Below are 17,282 nucleotides of genomic sequence, written 5' to 3' on the forward strand. Positions count from 1 at the left end.
TCCTTTGGTGCTAACTCTGTTTGCAACATACTTCACAAAAAGTATCCACATATGCCACCGAATGTATTACACAAATACATCACTGTATGACACATAGTTCAAGAGATATGAGACCGTAAACACTGAGATGCATGAAAAATTGCTGCATCATGCATGATATTTTAATACATTTATTCTTGACTACTAACAATATGACACTCATTCAGTCAGGTCAAATTAAGGAATCCCGAACACCTGGTAGCACTTTTGATAGCTTCCAACTGTGAAGCGCAAACTGCTGTAGGTGATACAGTAGACGTCTGTAGAGCTATGAAGAGGTGTTGCTGTAGAGATTTTACAAAATCGTATTGTATACACATGAAGCAGATAAGCTCAGTGCACAGAAACTCTCCAGGACTATGTTCCTTAATTTGGATAGTGTACTTATTTTGGGAAAAGTTAGTATGGACTAATTTGAATAAAACATTTCATATAAGATGTGTCCAGCTTTTGTAGGCTACAGAGATACAGCTGTTAGAACATAACTCAAACAAATTCTGACGGAAGGTCTTAAGCTGGCAAGTGACTAATTTCAAAGTTGATTTTCATGAATTCCAATGCAGGCATCAGTGCATTTTTGTATTCTCTTGACAACACATGTAATTCTGCTCAGCTGCTCTGTTTGCCTTTGCATTCTTTTATGGGGCAACACTATTCAAAATTCAAACGATCAGTTTCTTTGTAGACTTCACCTTCAACCATCCCCACAGGTAAAAAATCTACAAGACAAGTTCAAGAAAACTTGGTGTCTAAGAAATGTGACTGTTTGTGCCAATCCATCGTCGAGGGAATGTTAGGTTTAAATGATTTGCCTCCTGTTGACTAGAAAGTGCAGGGGCCTCATCGTGCTGGAGAACATACCCATCCTGGTTGACAAAGGAATCTCTTCAGTAATGTTGGATAATTGTATTCAAGAAAGCCAAGGTAACTGGGCCCTGTAATGCAGTGCCTTAACACAACAGCCCCAATCAACTGACTGTCTATCATATCACACTACATATTTACAGAGAAGTATTCTTGAAAATGTGCCTCCACATAGGCAGATGGGGTTGTGTTAGACTGACAATGTGAGTTATAAGTATCACTGATACCATAATGAGTGAAAAAGAGAGTTAATGGAACTATTTGGCAATTTGCAATTAGCCAACAAAAAAATTCCAGTCATCTTTTTTCTTTCCTTCCCAAAGGTGTTAAATGTGCTGTAAATGATAAGAAAAGAGGCTGTGTGTATATAATGTCCACCATATTTGTATATATGAGACACTGATACACATTGTTGCAAAGTGGATGGAATACTGCAATGCCAAGGCACTTTGGAACACAGTGATCCACTTATCATCCCAAAGGCAAGCATCTGATGATGCATCTAATCTGCAGACTTCCCTGCACTTTACATCAATGTGTGGAAAGAATCTAGTAGCAACTTTTCACTGCAGCATTTTGTCATTCATCTGTGTATACCACTGCTACCAGACAGTGAAACATTTCAGTATGAAGGTGCTACAAATAACTGCCTGTCTGCAGTGAAGGGGTTAGTGAAAAGTTTGGTGACAGAGTGCTGTGGATCTACGTACTGGGTCAGATAGCCTCCTCCAGCCAGCCACCAGGTGGGATCAGAGGTTTGATGCCATTGTGCTGCCCATGGAATCCAGCAAAGCTTTCACCTAGCCCCATAGTCTATGCTAAGGGCAATCATTCCAGCCTGCAAGAATGCTGTGCTAGCACTAGCTGGCTGCCAGTGCTACTTAATACTGTTTAAGTGTGCTGTCTCCCAGCAGCATTCATGACCTTCAGGAATGACTGTCTCTGCTAAGATGCTGGACTGACACTGAGCTGTGCCCACCTGACAAGTTGCAGGCACACCTGTAGCTGCTCTAGCTTCATGAATAATAAAGAGTCTTCTGGAGCTCTGTCTGTCTTTCTGTGACTACATTCACCTCTGGCTGTTTCCTATAGTCCCCATCAGCCTATTGAACCCACAGACCCCAGGTGGGAGAAGAGCTACACCATCCTTACAACCAGAAGAATGTCTCCCCACCACGCCATAGTGGTCACAGCACAATGATACTATTATAGTGTAGAAATTCTGTGTATGCTTGTTGAAGAACTACATTGTACCAATAGAACAATGTCTTCTACTTCATCTACACTGTGTTCATTTGTGCATCCATTTGAAGCATGGCGCTGGATGCTGTGCCAATGTCATACAGTTTGGCACAAGCACAAGTAAATTCTCTAAAATTTGGTACTTTGAGGTTAGCAAGTTATCTCTGGTACTCTCTATGAGCAGCAGCAGAATTTCTGCTATGGAACACATACACAAATACCACATTGGGTACTCAGCATTTGTAAATACATGCAGTGTGCTACATACAGTAGAATAGGCCAACAAACTGCAATCACAGTTGAATAATTGTTTTTTAAACTCAAACACAACTTTGCAACTTGAACTTGAGAACAAACAATGACATAGATAAACCCACAGCAACTGAAGTACCAACATGTGAAATGAAAATATGTTTCTATAACTAGCTGTATCTCTTTAACAAGAAATGATTGGACACATGTTATGTGAAATGTTTTTATTCAAGTAAGTCTGTACTACCACCTCTAAAATATTTACTATTCCTTTTGTAAAACCTTGTGTAGTTATAGATATTTATTACAGAAAAGACATGGGATTGTGGTGCTCAGTGGGACAAACTATTACTTCAAAATAAATGTTGATGAACATTTGTGTTTGATATAACTACATGTGAAATGTGAGAGTATATCAAATATAAGCAGATGCTTACTAGTAATACACTGCTGACCATTAAAATTGAAGCATCATGAATGTACCCTACAAGAAACTACTTGCTCGGATATGCAAATGATTAGCATTTTAGTGCAACCGTGCAAAGCAGATAGGACAAATGCCATCTATATTATATGTATAAGGAAGCATTGTACAGTGGATTTCTCACTTAGAAATTGCATTTAAATGTTGTTTGTTTGTGAGAAGGCCATATTATGGCTCAAGTAATAAGGAGAACTGTCTACTGGCACTTGCTGTAAATTGACAATGGCCGGTGGGCATTCAAGGCTGATTTATTGTTCCATGATATTGCTGTTGCAATGATCAGAATCCCATAACTATCGTGTGCATATACAAGGGCTATCCACAAAGTACATTACGTTTTCGAATTAAAAATAAATAAAGTATTGGAAATTTTTTTATTATATACAGATGAAAGCCACACTTAAATACTACTTTTCTACATAGTTGCCATTTAAATTAAGGCACTTATCGTGGCGATGGACGAACTTGGAAATTCCTTCGTCGTAAAATTCGGCCACCTGCGCCTTCAACCACATGGTTACCTCTTCTTGAAGCTGTGCGTCGCCATCAAAACACTGCATAGCCAACCATTTCTTCATTGCTGGGAATAAGTGGAAGTCACTTGGTGCCAGGTCGGGACTGTACGGCGGATGAGGAAACGACTCCCACTTAAAAGATTCGAGAACTTCACGAGTGGCATTTGCCGTGTGGGCCCGGGCGTTGTCGTTAATCAGCAAGATCTTTGAGTCCAACTTTCCCCTGCGCTTGTTTTGTATTGCTCTTCTGAGGTTGTACAGAGTTTGGCAATACCTTTGAGAGTTTATTGTAGTGCCTCTTTCCAGGAAATCCACAAAAATCACACCTTTTCTGTCCCAAAAGAGGTAACCATGTGGTTGAAGGCGCAGGCGGCCGAATTTTATGACGAAGGAATTTCCAAGCTCGTCCATCGCTACGATAAGTGCCTTAATTTAAATGGCAACTATGTAGAAAAGTAGTATTTAAGTGTGGCTTTCATCTGTATATAATAAAAAAATTTCCAATACTTTATTTATTTTTAATTCCAAAATGTAATGTACTTTGTGGATAGCCCTCATACAATTAATATGCTCACGAGGGCCATACTCAGTGCCATGCAAGGTACCAAGCAACTGGTGCTTGAGGGGATAGACACATTTTGCAGTCAGCCAAGTGGTGTTGTACAGTTGTATCGCTTTCACTTACCTTGAGTCAAGAAACCTTTTTTTTTTTTTTTTTTTTTCCCCCATGGGTTGCCAAGAGACTCACACATCATCACTAGCCAGTCACTATGATTGGTGAACTCTGGTGATATAGACTTCAAGCAGCATCAAATGATATACACACATACGTCAACCAAGCTCAATTCAACTCGATACTCAGTAGAGTTACAACTATTGTTGCTCTCAGAGCCAGAGGTGGCAGCCCTGTGTACTAAAGTCACATCCTACACATCTCCAAATCACCTTAAAAAAATTAAATTATGTTTTTCTTCTTACTCTACATACATACAATGTAAAATTTGGCTATTTGCTAACTTCTGGTGTTGCAATTTTAATGGCTAACAGCGTATAATTATGTTGATCATTGAATTAAAAAGTACAGTTGTTTCATTTTTCTTTGTTGTCTCCTGTCCTGTCTACATTCTTTCATAATTGGGAAAACAGTTGCTTAATATCTTAAGAAAAAAATAAGGAAATTGGTTGAGGATTTTATGCACAGATTTTATGCACGTAAGTCATCTGCACCAAGTGCTTACCTGAGTGGCTGAAATGTGGGGAAGACAAGTCGAGCTGTAATGGTAACTGTTATAGAACAACGGAACACATAGCAGCCAACATTTCCAATGTTATTCTAGAGATACAATGTTTATGTGATCAGTTACAGTGCAGATTTGAGGAACAAATGCCTTGAACCTATTGACTAAGTTCACAGTGGTAGTTCTTATGAATGGTCCCAGAGGAAATCAACTAACAGAATGCAACTGCAGTGTCAGGTCATTGTTGCGAAGACTTTTGCAGCCTACACAGGGGCACCTGTGGTGCTCCTGTGCATATCCACACAGGGATGAATCCAGCCAGTGTATGGGAAAATTTTTGGCACAACTGTGGCAAATGTTGTATCTTGTGACATACGTGTGATTTCAATCCACCCTTCATTAACCATGGTATACAAGAGTAAGGTTTTCATCCCCGTCAAAATTATTCCTTAAATACTTTCTTAGCTAGTATCAAACAATGGAAAATCCAGGATGGATTGTAACAATATTATGAACAGGAAAGTTGCTACTTACCATATCTCGGGGATGCTGAGTCGCAGATAGGCACAACAAAAAGACAAAGCTTCCGGCCAGTAAGGCCTTTGTCAAAAATATGCAACAGACATATATGATACACACTCAAACAAATGCAACTCACACACATGACTGCAGTCTCAGGCAACTGGAGCCACGCTGGCAGTGTGTGTGTTTGTATGTCTGTTGTCTGTTTTTGACAAAGACCTTATTGGCTGAAAGCTTTATTTGTGACAGTCTTTTTGTTGTTCCTATCTGTGAATCAGCAGCTCTGCTATATGGTTCTTAGCTAGTATGATGTTTCCATGAAATTTTAAGCACAGGTGTTCTCCTTTTATATTTACTCATTTCACAAATAACGTTAAAGTCCTTTACTGTGATCATGGTACAGAAATGTAATGCATGTACTATCATTTTAACAAAGTCAACACCTTTTTTGAATTGTTTGCATCAGTGCTTCATCTAAGCATATTGCTGAGCTTCTCCTCTGACCTAATTAAGTAAATGATGATAAATTCCTACAAAAGTAAATTTTTGTTCATGCAGAAGTGCACTATGATGTGCAGAAAAACTAGAGTGTACTCTTTCTCTTGCCCAACAGAATAAAGTGTTTCTGTAGGAATGTGATAACTCAAACCATAGCTTTCTCATTCCATTAAGATGATATATACAATGTGATCAAATGTTATAAATGAATAAACTAATATGTCTGTTACAACATCTACAGTAATTACTATTATAGACATACACCTCTTATGAACTTAGTGCTTGGAACAATTAAAATTCATCAAAAGTATGCCATATTTAAAAAAAGGCTCATTTCTGTTTGCTGCACCTTTACTTCTTAATGTAAAACAGTTGGACTGCTCCTGATAACAAAGTTTGTTGCAGGAGCTGCATACACTGAAGTTGAAGCAGACACATTTGTAACAAGAGATGAGGGTGCTTCCCTTCCAACTAGTGAAGGATCTCTTCCTGAGAGACAAGGCTATCATACTTACATGACACCTGTGGTTCATCACATAAATCCAGCAAATAAGACACAACCAAGACCATGTGATAAACGAGTAGATCTCTATATCTTACAGCCAGATCGACTTAATATCAATCCACTGAAAGGAAAGCTAACAAACTGCCATTCAACAGGATGTGAAAGGTAAGTTCAACCTTCTTTTCTTATACGTTGGCATTGTTAGTTTTGTAGTTATAGGTAACTCCTCTTTTCCTCCTTAGAGCTGTATGTGCCTTATGTAACATGACAATCTCACTAACTGAAAATGTCTTGTTCCCTTTCTTAGACCTTTCAGTGTTCAAAAAATACCTAAAAGCAATTTAATTCTGTTGGTTGTTGACACTCTATGCCCATGTGGCAGCAAACAACTTAGTATAGTACCACAGGAAGTAACTTATGATTCTGTATCTGAAGCAGAAGGAGCACACTGTCGTAATAAGCCACAGGAGGCAATGTACAGAAGAAGGCCTCCAAAGTGTATGAATTATCACCCAGAGGTAATAAGTCATTTATCATTTATATGTCATTCGTACTAAAATATCCTCACAGTATTATAAATAGTCTTGCTATAATCTCAAAACTTAGATAATTTATGTGTTTGCTCTTTTTGTTTACATTTACTGTGTAGCTATTGAACTGACAATTTGACATAATTACATTGTGCTTCCTTGGTTTCCCCTCACACATTAGCTGATACACATTAATCTGTTATTCTCAGCAAGCTGTGTTCTATTTATTTTAATAAAAGCCAAGAAATTCATTCATTTTCAGTTCATGGAAACTTACTGATAACTTATGTCCTTGAAAATTGATATTATCTTCTGTTTTCATTAAATTATGTTTAATGTAACCAAGCAAAATTGTTGAACCACACCTCTTTGTGCAGATATATGATATAAATGTAAGGGATGATCAAAATGTTTCTGTTTGAAGGCCATGAAGTCCAGAATCAGTTAGCCAATCATGCAGATTTATTGTGAGCATTGAGACAATCATCCCACTGATGCTCCAGGTTGAAACATCCGCTTAGTAAAACACCGTGTTGTGCTGCATGAAGGAGTCCATAACTGTCTGCGGCCACAAGTTCTTATCCAACAGGAATTCTCCTTTGAGGCCTTTTTTAAGGGACTGAAGGTGTGATAATCGCATGGGGAGAGACCAAGACTATAGGATGGATGCCTCAGTGTCTCCCACTTTAGTTGGTGCTACCTCTGCATTACGACATAAGCAATATGGGGACATGCACTATCAAGAAGTTGCACCACCCCTTGTCGCTCAGTTTGAAATTGCTGTCCTGTTGACAAAATCATGTACTCTTATTTCCTCTACTTCTTTGGTGACTGAATCTGAGAACCCACTGGCAATTGGCATTGCACATCACCTTTGTCTGGTCAAACCTACAAGAATTTCTGAGAAGACAATGTCAAGTTCACCATGTAGGTTAGAAGAAAATAAGGTGCCTACTGTTCCTAGACGTTCTGATAATGAAGACCCCTGATGGTGCATTGGAGCATTCTGTCTATAGGAAGAAGACACACACAGACACATAGCTAAACAACACCTGCCATCATCTAGCACAGTGCAGTCTGTGCTCAGCATATTGGTACACAGAACATGAGCTATGTGTGACAAGGAAGGCCTACGTACCAAGTTATAGCATTTAAGTGAAATCTTTCAGAGGAATGGTTGCTCTGAGACACAAACAAGATGCACTCTCCAGCCAAGGAGGGAGAAGAAAATAAACACTCTAGAAGAAGAAACTAAGTACCTGGCATTCTTTCCACAAACAGGGTCAGCCAGAGCCAAGATTGCCAGTATAATGGAGAAACACAACATATAAACCATTTTTGCTCAGTGGTTAAAATGCAGAATATCTTTAGGTCAGTGATAGGCCACCTAGGGCTATGGGTACCTGGCTATGCCATGCCAATGAATTCTGGGACTTAGTTATCAAAGAAGTGAATGCAACAGAGGCAATGGACAGAATAGACAGGTGTAGCCAAGAATTGACATCTGTAACTATTCCCTTTCACCCCATTGAAGCCCCCCCCCCCTACCCCCTCCAACAAATCACAACATCTCTTCTGGAGGTATGTGATTGGCCCACCTGTTGACATGTTGGGCCTTCACTAGAGTCATTTGCAGTTCAGCGGCTGTGAAGAAACCAACTCAATGTTTCACCTGATGATGATGAGCAGGAATTTGTCGAAATGGTATGACAACACATTGCAATGACTTGGGTGGTAACTCAAGAAAATTTCATCAACCATATAAATTGCATTCTGCAAGGATACACATGACAAACTTGTATTTACAGGTGTTTAGAAGGAATACTAATGACCTTTAAAGCTGTAAAACAAGTGTGTATTATCTCCTTTGTGATTGAGACTGTTACACACAAGCAAGAAGCAAAATGTCCAAGATCAAATATGTCCTCATCTCAGAATAGTAAAGTCAGCTCAATTCCTGTAGCAGTATTTTGGTATGTAGGAATATGAGGAGTATTGATGCAAAAGAGTAACAAAACAAGGAAAATAGAAAGATTAAGAAACTTCAAGATAGATTAAAACTGTATGTCAGACCAGGACGCAAAACTAAAACCTTTGCCTTTTTGTGGGCAAGTGCTCTACTAACTGAGCCATCCTAGCATGACTCATGTTCCAGAAGTAAAATACAATGCCCATAGTTCTCTTTGCCAGTTTGATTTCAGATAATGCCGTACTACATTGAATGCCAATTTCTCAGTTCGCAAACACTGTTAAACATCCAACTCTTATATTTCATTTCTGATTGATTTATTCTGGAACATAATATTATTTGAAAATCTTGTGTGCTTGATGCTCTGCAGCTTGAAAGTATTTGTCAAAAGACATCTTGTTAACACCTTGAGCTGATCATGGAGTTAACAAGCTGTCTTTCAACAAACATGATATGATTATTTAGTTCCACTGTTTTTATCAATGGCTGTACACTTGTAGTTCACCTGCATAGGGTCCGTCACATGATATGGAATTTCATAGAGCTACTTTCATCAACAGTAATTACTGAGAATCAGAATTTGCCAGAGATATTTTGCAGTTCTTCTACCTTACCGCAGGAAAAACTAAAATTTTCCACAGATGACATTTATACAATGAGTTCTGCATCATTCAGCAATAGTGTGGACACTTACACATTGTTTTTCACCTACAACACACTCCTGAAATTTTAAAATGTAATATTTTAATGTTACATCTTAGGAAAATGCTAAATCTTTGCATTTTGTTTCAGGAAAGTGAAATTAGAGCCTGTGGCCATGGAAGTGTTTCGTCCTTGTCTCCTTGGGTGCTACTCTACTGTTTATTTATGTGGACTATTAGGGCAATATCAGTCTCCTTATGACTGACTGTTTTATAATAAAATACCATTTTCCTGTGTTTATTTTTCTGTGAGTTTGTCTCAAGAAGAGAAATAAAATGAATGTAATTACAAGCTATTGCTGCAATGGTATGACAATGACATTACAGCAGACTTAATAAAAAGTGAACATCAATTATTAACAGATTACGTTCAGCCTACAATAACATGAATGTTTTATTTTTATTGTGTGTAATTTCAGACAGGTGCTACAGGATTTTGTTAAGAAACATCAAGTTTTAAATGTTCATGGAGGAAGTGGTATCTTCAGTGACAATTATTTTCCATAACATTTGTGGGACAGACAAAATATCACTATATATTTAACACAGTGGGCTGTGTAAATCAGTTTATTCATTATCAGACAGTCATGCTTTATTTCTTACATTAGAATGAAATGTTTTACTGTTGGTGTTCAATGGTATTAAGTTATTTGATCATCTAAAAAACTGAGATGAACTATTACTGTGGATCACAATTTGGACTGGTACCACAAGTACTGTGTTACTACTTCCTTCACTCACCAGATTCTGTTTCTTTACAGAGAAATGGTGTAAATAAAAATGTAATTTGTATACAAAATAATATCATTAACTCTGTTAAGAAATCATTAAAAGTTTTATGTTAGTGTAGATAAGATATCTATTAGTTCCTGAATTATTTATTTTCAGAAATTTTAGTCTAGATATATATATGTATATGTACTATGTATCATTTTATTTTAATTGTCAAAGAATGTTTGTCCCTTGGACTGAACAATACTTTATTTTTTATATAAGATTGTAGTGGGTTGTTTTTGAGCGTATTGTGAAAAGCCTATCAAAAATGTGACACTTCATTTTGGTATCAAAAAAATTAGTTGAATTTTTATGTGCTATGGTGGATTGATTGAAGTCTTTCTGTTGAAGTATGTGTGCTGTCATAACAATGTTATATTTCTAATTTTTCGTTTTTAATTATTCTTTTCAAATTTGTGAAAATAATTTCCAAATTTTCATTAATTTTACTCTCAAGAGAGCCAATTTGTTATATCAATACTTCACAGAAAACTAATTTTCTTTGTAAGACCTAATGCAAAATATGTTTTATGCAAATCAGGGGTCGTTGGATTGAAATAACCTGCTCTTGGGTCCACTATAAAGGACTTGATGTTCAGCTCATCATATATCATTATCCATTTTCTTACAACCGTAAACATAATGTATAGCACAATTTTCACAAATCATTTAAAACAGACTGCCCCTTTTGCAATGATCAATACTGTAGATTAGTAGATGCTACAGATTTTTACATCCTAAATTTTTCGTAGCTACATTGGTTCAAACCTACAGAAGCCAGCAAGAAGTAAACTTAATACTTTTTAAAGAAAAATTTCTTCTGCTCTTCAGCTGTGCCAAACACTTAAACTGACATTGTTTTAATATTTCAGGCATAAGTACTGCAATACAAACATATCCAGATGAACATATCTCTGCAAATAAGAACCAATCATTAAACATAACATTAAATGAAACAACTAGACCAAATCTGTTATATGGAAAAACTATTAATTATCCATCAATTTCAAGTAGTAACCTTCCTAATACATATCAGTGATATTAACCACTACAACCCTTATCCCACTTCTGATTTTCTTGTGCAGTTTGATATTGTCTGTAGATCATTAAGTGTTAACTTATTAAATATATATATAATTATGCCCATATGCTTCAGATGGACTAGGAAAAGAAATGCTTTTTCTGGAGTGATGCCCTCTTGATCTTCCCCTGCATCTGTTAATGGAGAATGAAATGCACTCTGTATTTGAAAAGCTCCTTGAATGCCACCAATTCTTAACAGTTACCTAGGCTAAACCTCATCTATTTACAGAAAGATGCAGGATTTACTTTGCCATGTATGAAAGATACAGAAATTAATCACTTAGAAGCAAATAATGAAAGTATTGTAACAATGAGACAATAAGTTTAACAAATAGACTGACTCAGCCAGTTGTATGCAGACTCGCTGTTTCTGCTGCACCAAGAAATACACCAAATATCTTTAAATAAAAGTATTTGTGTTTATTGTTTCTCTCTGACTTTGAACCCAGCAAATCTTTAATGGATAGTTTTAGGAAGATACACAAAGACTATGTGATGATAAGTCATTGCAGAAAATGTTCATTATTGTTCAGAAGAAAATGGTTTTATATTAGCAAAAACACTGGAACTTTGACACTACATAATGAGCACAACAACGCAAACTTTACTGTTAGAAATACCTCAAAGAGTAAAAGGAAAAATTACTACTACAAATGGTATGAAACTTAATAGAGACATACATTTGTGTTGAATGTGGTTGTTCATACTGTAACTTTTTATACCAGTATTAAGAAATCTTATAAATTAGAAATACAGTAGAAATGTGTGCATGTTTCTGTGTGTGAGCATGTTTTGCATAATTTCTTATATGTGAAAAGTACCTCATACTGATACACAATAAGAAAAAAAAGATGTACTTTGTAATCAGATTGCATTTCTGTGGTGTGCTATATGTACTGTATGTATCCTAGCAGTGCTCCATGGCCATTACAGCAAACCATACCTCTTCTGAAGGGATAAGAGGAACATCAGTTACCATCCTCAAATGACCTGCGGCCTACTGTGCAAAAAGAAACTGCAATAATTTATTTGTGTCAGAATAAGCTGGTGCAAATCTCAATGGAACAATAATTGGACAATCCACCTTCAATGAAAGAAAAACTTATAACATAAACAATTCATGTTGCTGTGAATAAAGGTTACAATAATGAGGTGGTGATAAATTATAGTGAATTGAGATTTATTTTTTAATCTCTATTTATCAAGAAACTTACATAAAAGGAAGCATGACCGTGTGTTCATCAGTGCACAAATAGTAAGAAAGGTGTGATGACTGAAAGTTTTTCCTTGAGTATTCTATTGTTAAAGCTAAAAAGTGACAGGGAGTGAATTTTCCTTTTTAATTGTTTACCAAGTACATTTTTCCATCTCACAGTAATTTTTAAAAGTCATATGCATTTTTCATGCATTTTGCCTGTGCTCTGCCGTGTGGTTATGCTATACTATATGGTGTGATATACTTACAGGGAGTATTAGATCGTGGTGGTCTGTTACAAAAGAAGGCTTGACTTTTGAAGGGAAGGAAATTGACTTATGAATTGCATATTGTTTGGATGCCTTAATGTGGAGAATGTGTGAATTTTTACTCCAAGTCTGTTGATTGTTTGCTAATTACTCTTGCAAACATTATGTCTTCCATTTAAATTATATGAATAAGAGATCAGAATAAAAATAGTTATTGAATATAGTGAGGAAAGAGATGAATAAAAGTAGGTGGATGAATGGCACAGTTACATTTAAATAATTTATTTTTTGGTATTATTGTACTAAAATATTTAAATAAAAAGCTTTGATTATACAATCCTTGTACGTAACTGCGGTGTTGTAATAATGTGTGGGAAATTTGAAACCTTTTTGTTCAAATTAGTTTTGTCTCATGTGGAAAATATTATTATGGATTTTATTGCAATGTTTTGTGTAAAATATTAGCAACTGTTAGCTTCAATGTAATGTTAAAATTTGTATAGATTTTAGTGCTTGGAATACCCTACAATATTCCTGCTGTTTGTGGGGATATGGACACAAATGTGCATCCCCTTGTGGTTGGCTATATGAAAACCTGAAAACATTTTGTGTAAAACACAGAAAATCAGCAATAAAAATTAATAAAAATATTTCTCTACATCAATTTATTTTGATTTGTTTTGTAATGAGTCTAACATTCTACAGTGAATACCAGAGTGAACTGCAAACCACCTACATGATCATATGGCTGCGTATCACACACTACTTATTAATGAAAAAATTAATCATATTACAAGTATTTTTATCAACTATAATTCCATTTTTTCAGTGGTTCCTTAATTTAAACCTTTTATTTATGTATAGAATGGTTTTTTAAAGTACTATCCTGTTTTTGGAGGTGGAATGTATTACATATCTGCAAAGTAGTCCTCTGCTCGACTAATTCTTATTTCTGTGTGCAACACATTAGTAAGATATGTGGTTCTTACAAAAGAAAAAGACAAATAAACTATATCTTGTGTAATACCAGTTTCTTGGACCTCCTCTGCAGGAAAAATTGTGACAATGTGACAATATGTAAAATAAGTATAACTCAGAATAAGATAGAAGTCTGGTTAAAATGTGATTTTGAATAAAAATAAAAATACCAAATAAGTTCCTTAACTATAGGTATTATGAATCACCCCTAAAAAAAAAAAAAAAAAAAAAAATAATAATAATAATAATAATAATTACTGTGTATCGGGAAACTCAGCAGTCATATAAATGTCAACAGGAATTTCATCAATATAAATGTCAGCATCCTCTATCAGTATCTAAATGTCTCAGCACAGAAAGGAAAAGAAAAGTTTTTACACTGTTTATTGAAGTTTGTGAAAGAAAATTTTTATTGTGGGAGCCACAGTATCTGGCAAATATGTTGATTAGAATGGTATTTATTACTGTTGTGTGCATTTTATACATTTACAGACATACAAGATAGACAATGAAAAAATGCCTGACTGTGTACTACAGAATGCAAGAAATACACTCCTGGAAATGGAAAAAAGAACACATTGACACCGGTGTGTCAGACCCACCATACTTGCTCCGGACACTGCAAGAGGGCTGTACAAGCAATGATCACACGCACGGCACAGCGGACACACCAGGAACCGCGGTGTTGGCCGTCGAATGGCGCTAGCTGCGCAGCATTTGTGCATCGCCGCCGTCAGTGTCAGCCAGTTTGCCGTGGCATACGGAGCTCCATCGCAGTCTTTAACACTGGTAGCATGCCGCGACAGCGTGGACGTGAACCGTATGTGCAGTTGACGGACTTTGAGCGAGGGCGTATAGTGGGCATGCGGGAGGCCGGGTGGATGTACCGCCGAATTGCTCAACACGTGGGGCGTGAGGTCTCCACAGTACATCGATGTTGTCGCCAGTGGTCGGCGGAAGGTGCACGTGCCCGTCGACCTTGGACCGGACCGCAGCGACGCACGGATGCACGCCAAGACCGTAGGATCCTACGCAGTGCCGTAGGGGACCGCACCGCCACTTCCCAGCAAATTAGGGACACTATTGCTCCTGGGGTATCGGTGAGGACCATTCGCAACCGTCTCCGTGAAGCTGGGCCACGGTCCCGCACACCGTTAGGCCGTCTTCCGCTCACGCCCCAACATCGTGCAGCCCGCCTCCAGTGGTGTCGCGACAGGCGTGAATGGAGGGACGAATGGAGACGTGTCGTCTTCAGCGATGAGAGTCGCTTCTGCCTTGGTGCCAATGATGGTCGTATGCGTGTTTGGCGCCGTGCAGGTGAGCGCCACAATCAGGACTGCATACGACCGAGGCACACAGGGCCAACACCCGGCATCATGGTGTGGGGAGCGATCTCCTACACTGGCTGTACACCACTGGTGATCATCAAGGGGACACTGAATAGTGCACGGTACATCCAAACCATCATCGAACCCATCGTTCTACCATTCCTAGACCGGCAAGGGAACTTGCTGTTCCAACAGGACAATGCACGTCCGCATGTATCCCGTGCCACCCAACGTGCTCTAGAAGGTGTAAGTCAACTACCCTGGCCAGCAAGATCTCCGGATCTGTCCCCCATTGAGCATGTTTGGGACTGGATGAAGCGTCGTCTCACGCGGTCTGCACGTCCAGCACGAACGCTAGTCCAACTGAGGCGCCAGGTGGAAATGGCATGGCAAGCCGTTCCACAGGACTACATCCAGCATCTCTACGATCGTCTCCATGGGAGAATAGCAGCCTGCATTGCTGCGAAAGGTGGATATACACTGTACCAGTGCCGACATTGTGCATGCTCTGTTGCCTGTGTCTATGTGCCTGTGGTTCTGTCAGTGTGATCATGTGATGTATTTGACCCCAGGAATGTGTCAATAAAGTTTCCCCTTCCTGGGACAATGAATTCACGGTGTTCTTATTTCAATTTCCAGGAGTGTATGTCCCTTTGGTTTAACCAGCCATATTTCATGACAAAAATCTAAGTCAGTATTTCACAAGCTACCATATAGTAACTATGAAGATGCTGCAAAATTCAAGGAAGCATCTGAGGTTTTATATTAATTTTTAAGACTATATACAGGATGAGGGCTAGGAAATGGAATTTTTTTTAGTTGATAGTATCGGTGACTGAAGTTCACCAACTCCCTCTACCCTTAGCCCACACATATAAGTTTAGTTGCAGTGGATAACTGCAGCATTGAGCATTATGTGTTTGCCATTGAAGAATTTATATGAAATGGGTAGTCTATCATGATCACTCAAAGTGCTTCCTGTTGTCACCTTAATCTCTGTGTGCATGATGTGCTTCCTTCCCACAACACAGTTTTGAGATGGGTGAATGATTTTCACACTTTTAGTAACATGAAAATGATCAAAAAAATGGCCATCATCATACCACAAAATGTTAATCGCATAAGAGTGTCTGTTATTCAAAGTTGGAGCCAAATAACAATATACTGCTCTCAAACACTTGGAATTGCTCGTAAATGTCTAATCACAATCTTGAACAAACATCTGAAATTTTATCCTTACAAAATCATGTTCATTTGGAATCTCCTTTTGTCTGACTATTTTCCACATGAACAATTTGGTGTACACATGTTAGAAATTTTAGAAGATGAACATGCAGTGGTGATGTTTACGAGGAAGGCTTATTTCCATCTATACAGCCATGTGGACTAATAAAATTACCATCACTGGGCACCTAGCAACCCACTAGGTTTACACCAGTGGCCTCCATACAGTGAAAAGGTAATTTTATGGGCGGGATTTCCAAAATTGGAATAATTGGACCCTATCTTTTAGGAAAAGAGAGAAATGTGGCTGTGATGATGAATTCCAAGTGTTTGTTGCTGTGCTTCCAGACTTTTTCATCGTTCACCTCGATGAAAATTGAAATGACACAGAGAACAAGTGATACTGGTAAGACAGTGCCACTGATGGTATGGCAAGGATTCCACTGGACTTTGTGTGACTGATTTTGCCTGGATACAAATTACAAAGGATGGTGACATTCCCTGACCTCCACACTCCCCAGATTTCATCCCCTATGTCTTTTTTCTTTGGGGTACTTCAAGTCAAAAGTATAGGTCAGTAAACCACAAACCATCACAGATTTGAAGAGTGCCATCAGAAATGAAATTGTGGCAGTACCAAATGATATGAGTGATGATTAACTTCAAGGACCACATTAACAAATGCACTGTGAGTGAAGGTCATCATCTGCATGACATTATTTTCCACATTTGATTTGTTTCCTTCTGTTACTAAAATTTACCAAGTTACTCTGTACATTGTGCTTATTTTCAATGCAGTACAATCAAAATTGAAAATTTGACAAGGTTTTAAAATTTGTCCATTTCTTGTCCACCACCCTGTATTAGCTGATCACTGGTGAACAAAATGAAAGTACAGAAAAAGGGAGCAAAACTGAGCTATGATCATGTTGTACATATGTTACAACAGCTTGGGCAATCTAACTACTCAGCCATATGATTTGACAAAACTGTAAATAATGCATAAAAAAGAATATGACAATTTATTGGTCCTACATAGATGAAATTTTCTTGTAAATATGTTGCTAGTTTA

The 17,282-nt window shown here is 37.7% G+C and overlaps 1 protein-coding gene across 1 annotated transcript in view; it reads left to right on the forward strand.

The window, feature by feature from the left end:
- The window catches only part of LOC124795457 (voltage-dependent calcium channel subunit alpha-2/delta-3), a 496,470-nt gene extending 483,126 nt beyond the window's left edge, over nt 1–13,344 (forward strand). The window contains exons 23-25 of the mRNA XM_047259484.1: nt 6,060–6,324; nt 6,467–6,677; nt 9,451–13,344. Coding sequence (XP_047115440.1) covers nt 6,060–6,324; nt 6,467–6,677; nt 9,451–9,561 — 587 coding nt within the window. The 3' untranslated portion in view covers nt 9,562–13,344. The remainder of the gene's footprint in view (nt 1–6,059; nt 6,325–6,466; nt 6,678–9,450) is intronic.
- The last annotated feature ends 3,938 nt before the right edge of the window (nt 13,345–17,282 follow it).

This window comes from Schistocerca piceifrons, chromosome 4 (genome assembly GCF_021461385.2).
Source record: "Schistocerca piceifrons isolate TAMUIC-IGC-003096 chromosome 4, iqSchPice1.1, whole genome shotgun sequence".
NCBI classification, from domain to species: Eukaryota; Metazoa; Arthropoda; class Insecta; order Orthoptera; family Acrididae; genus Schistocerca; species Schistocerca piceifrons.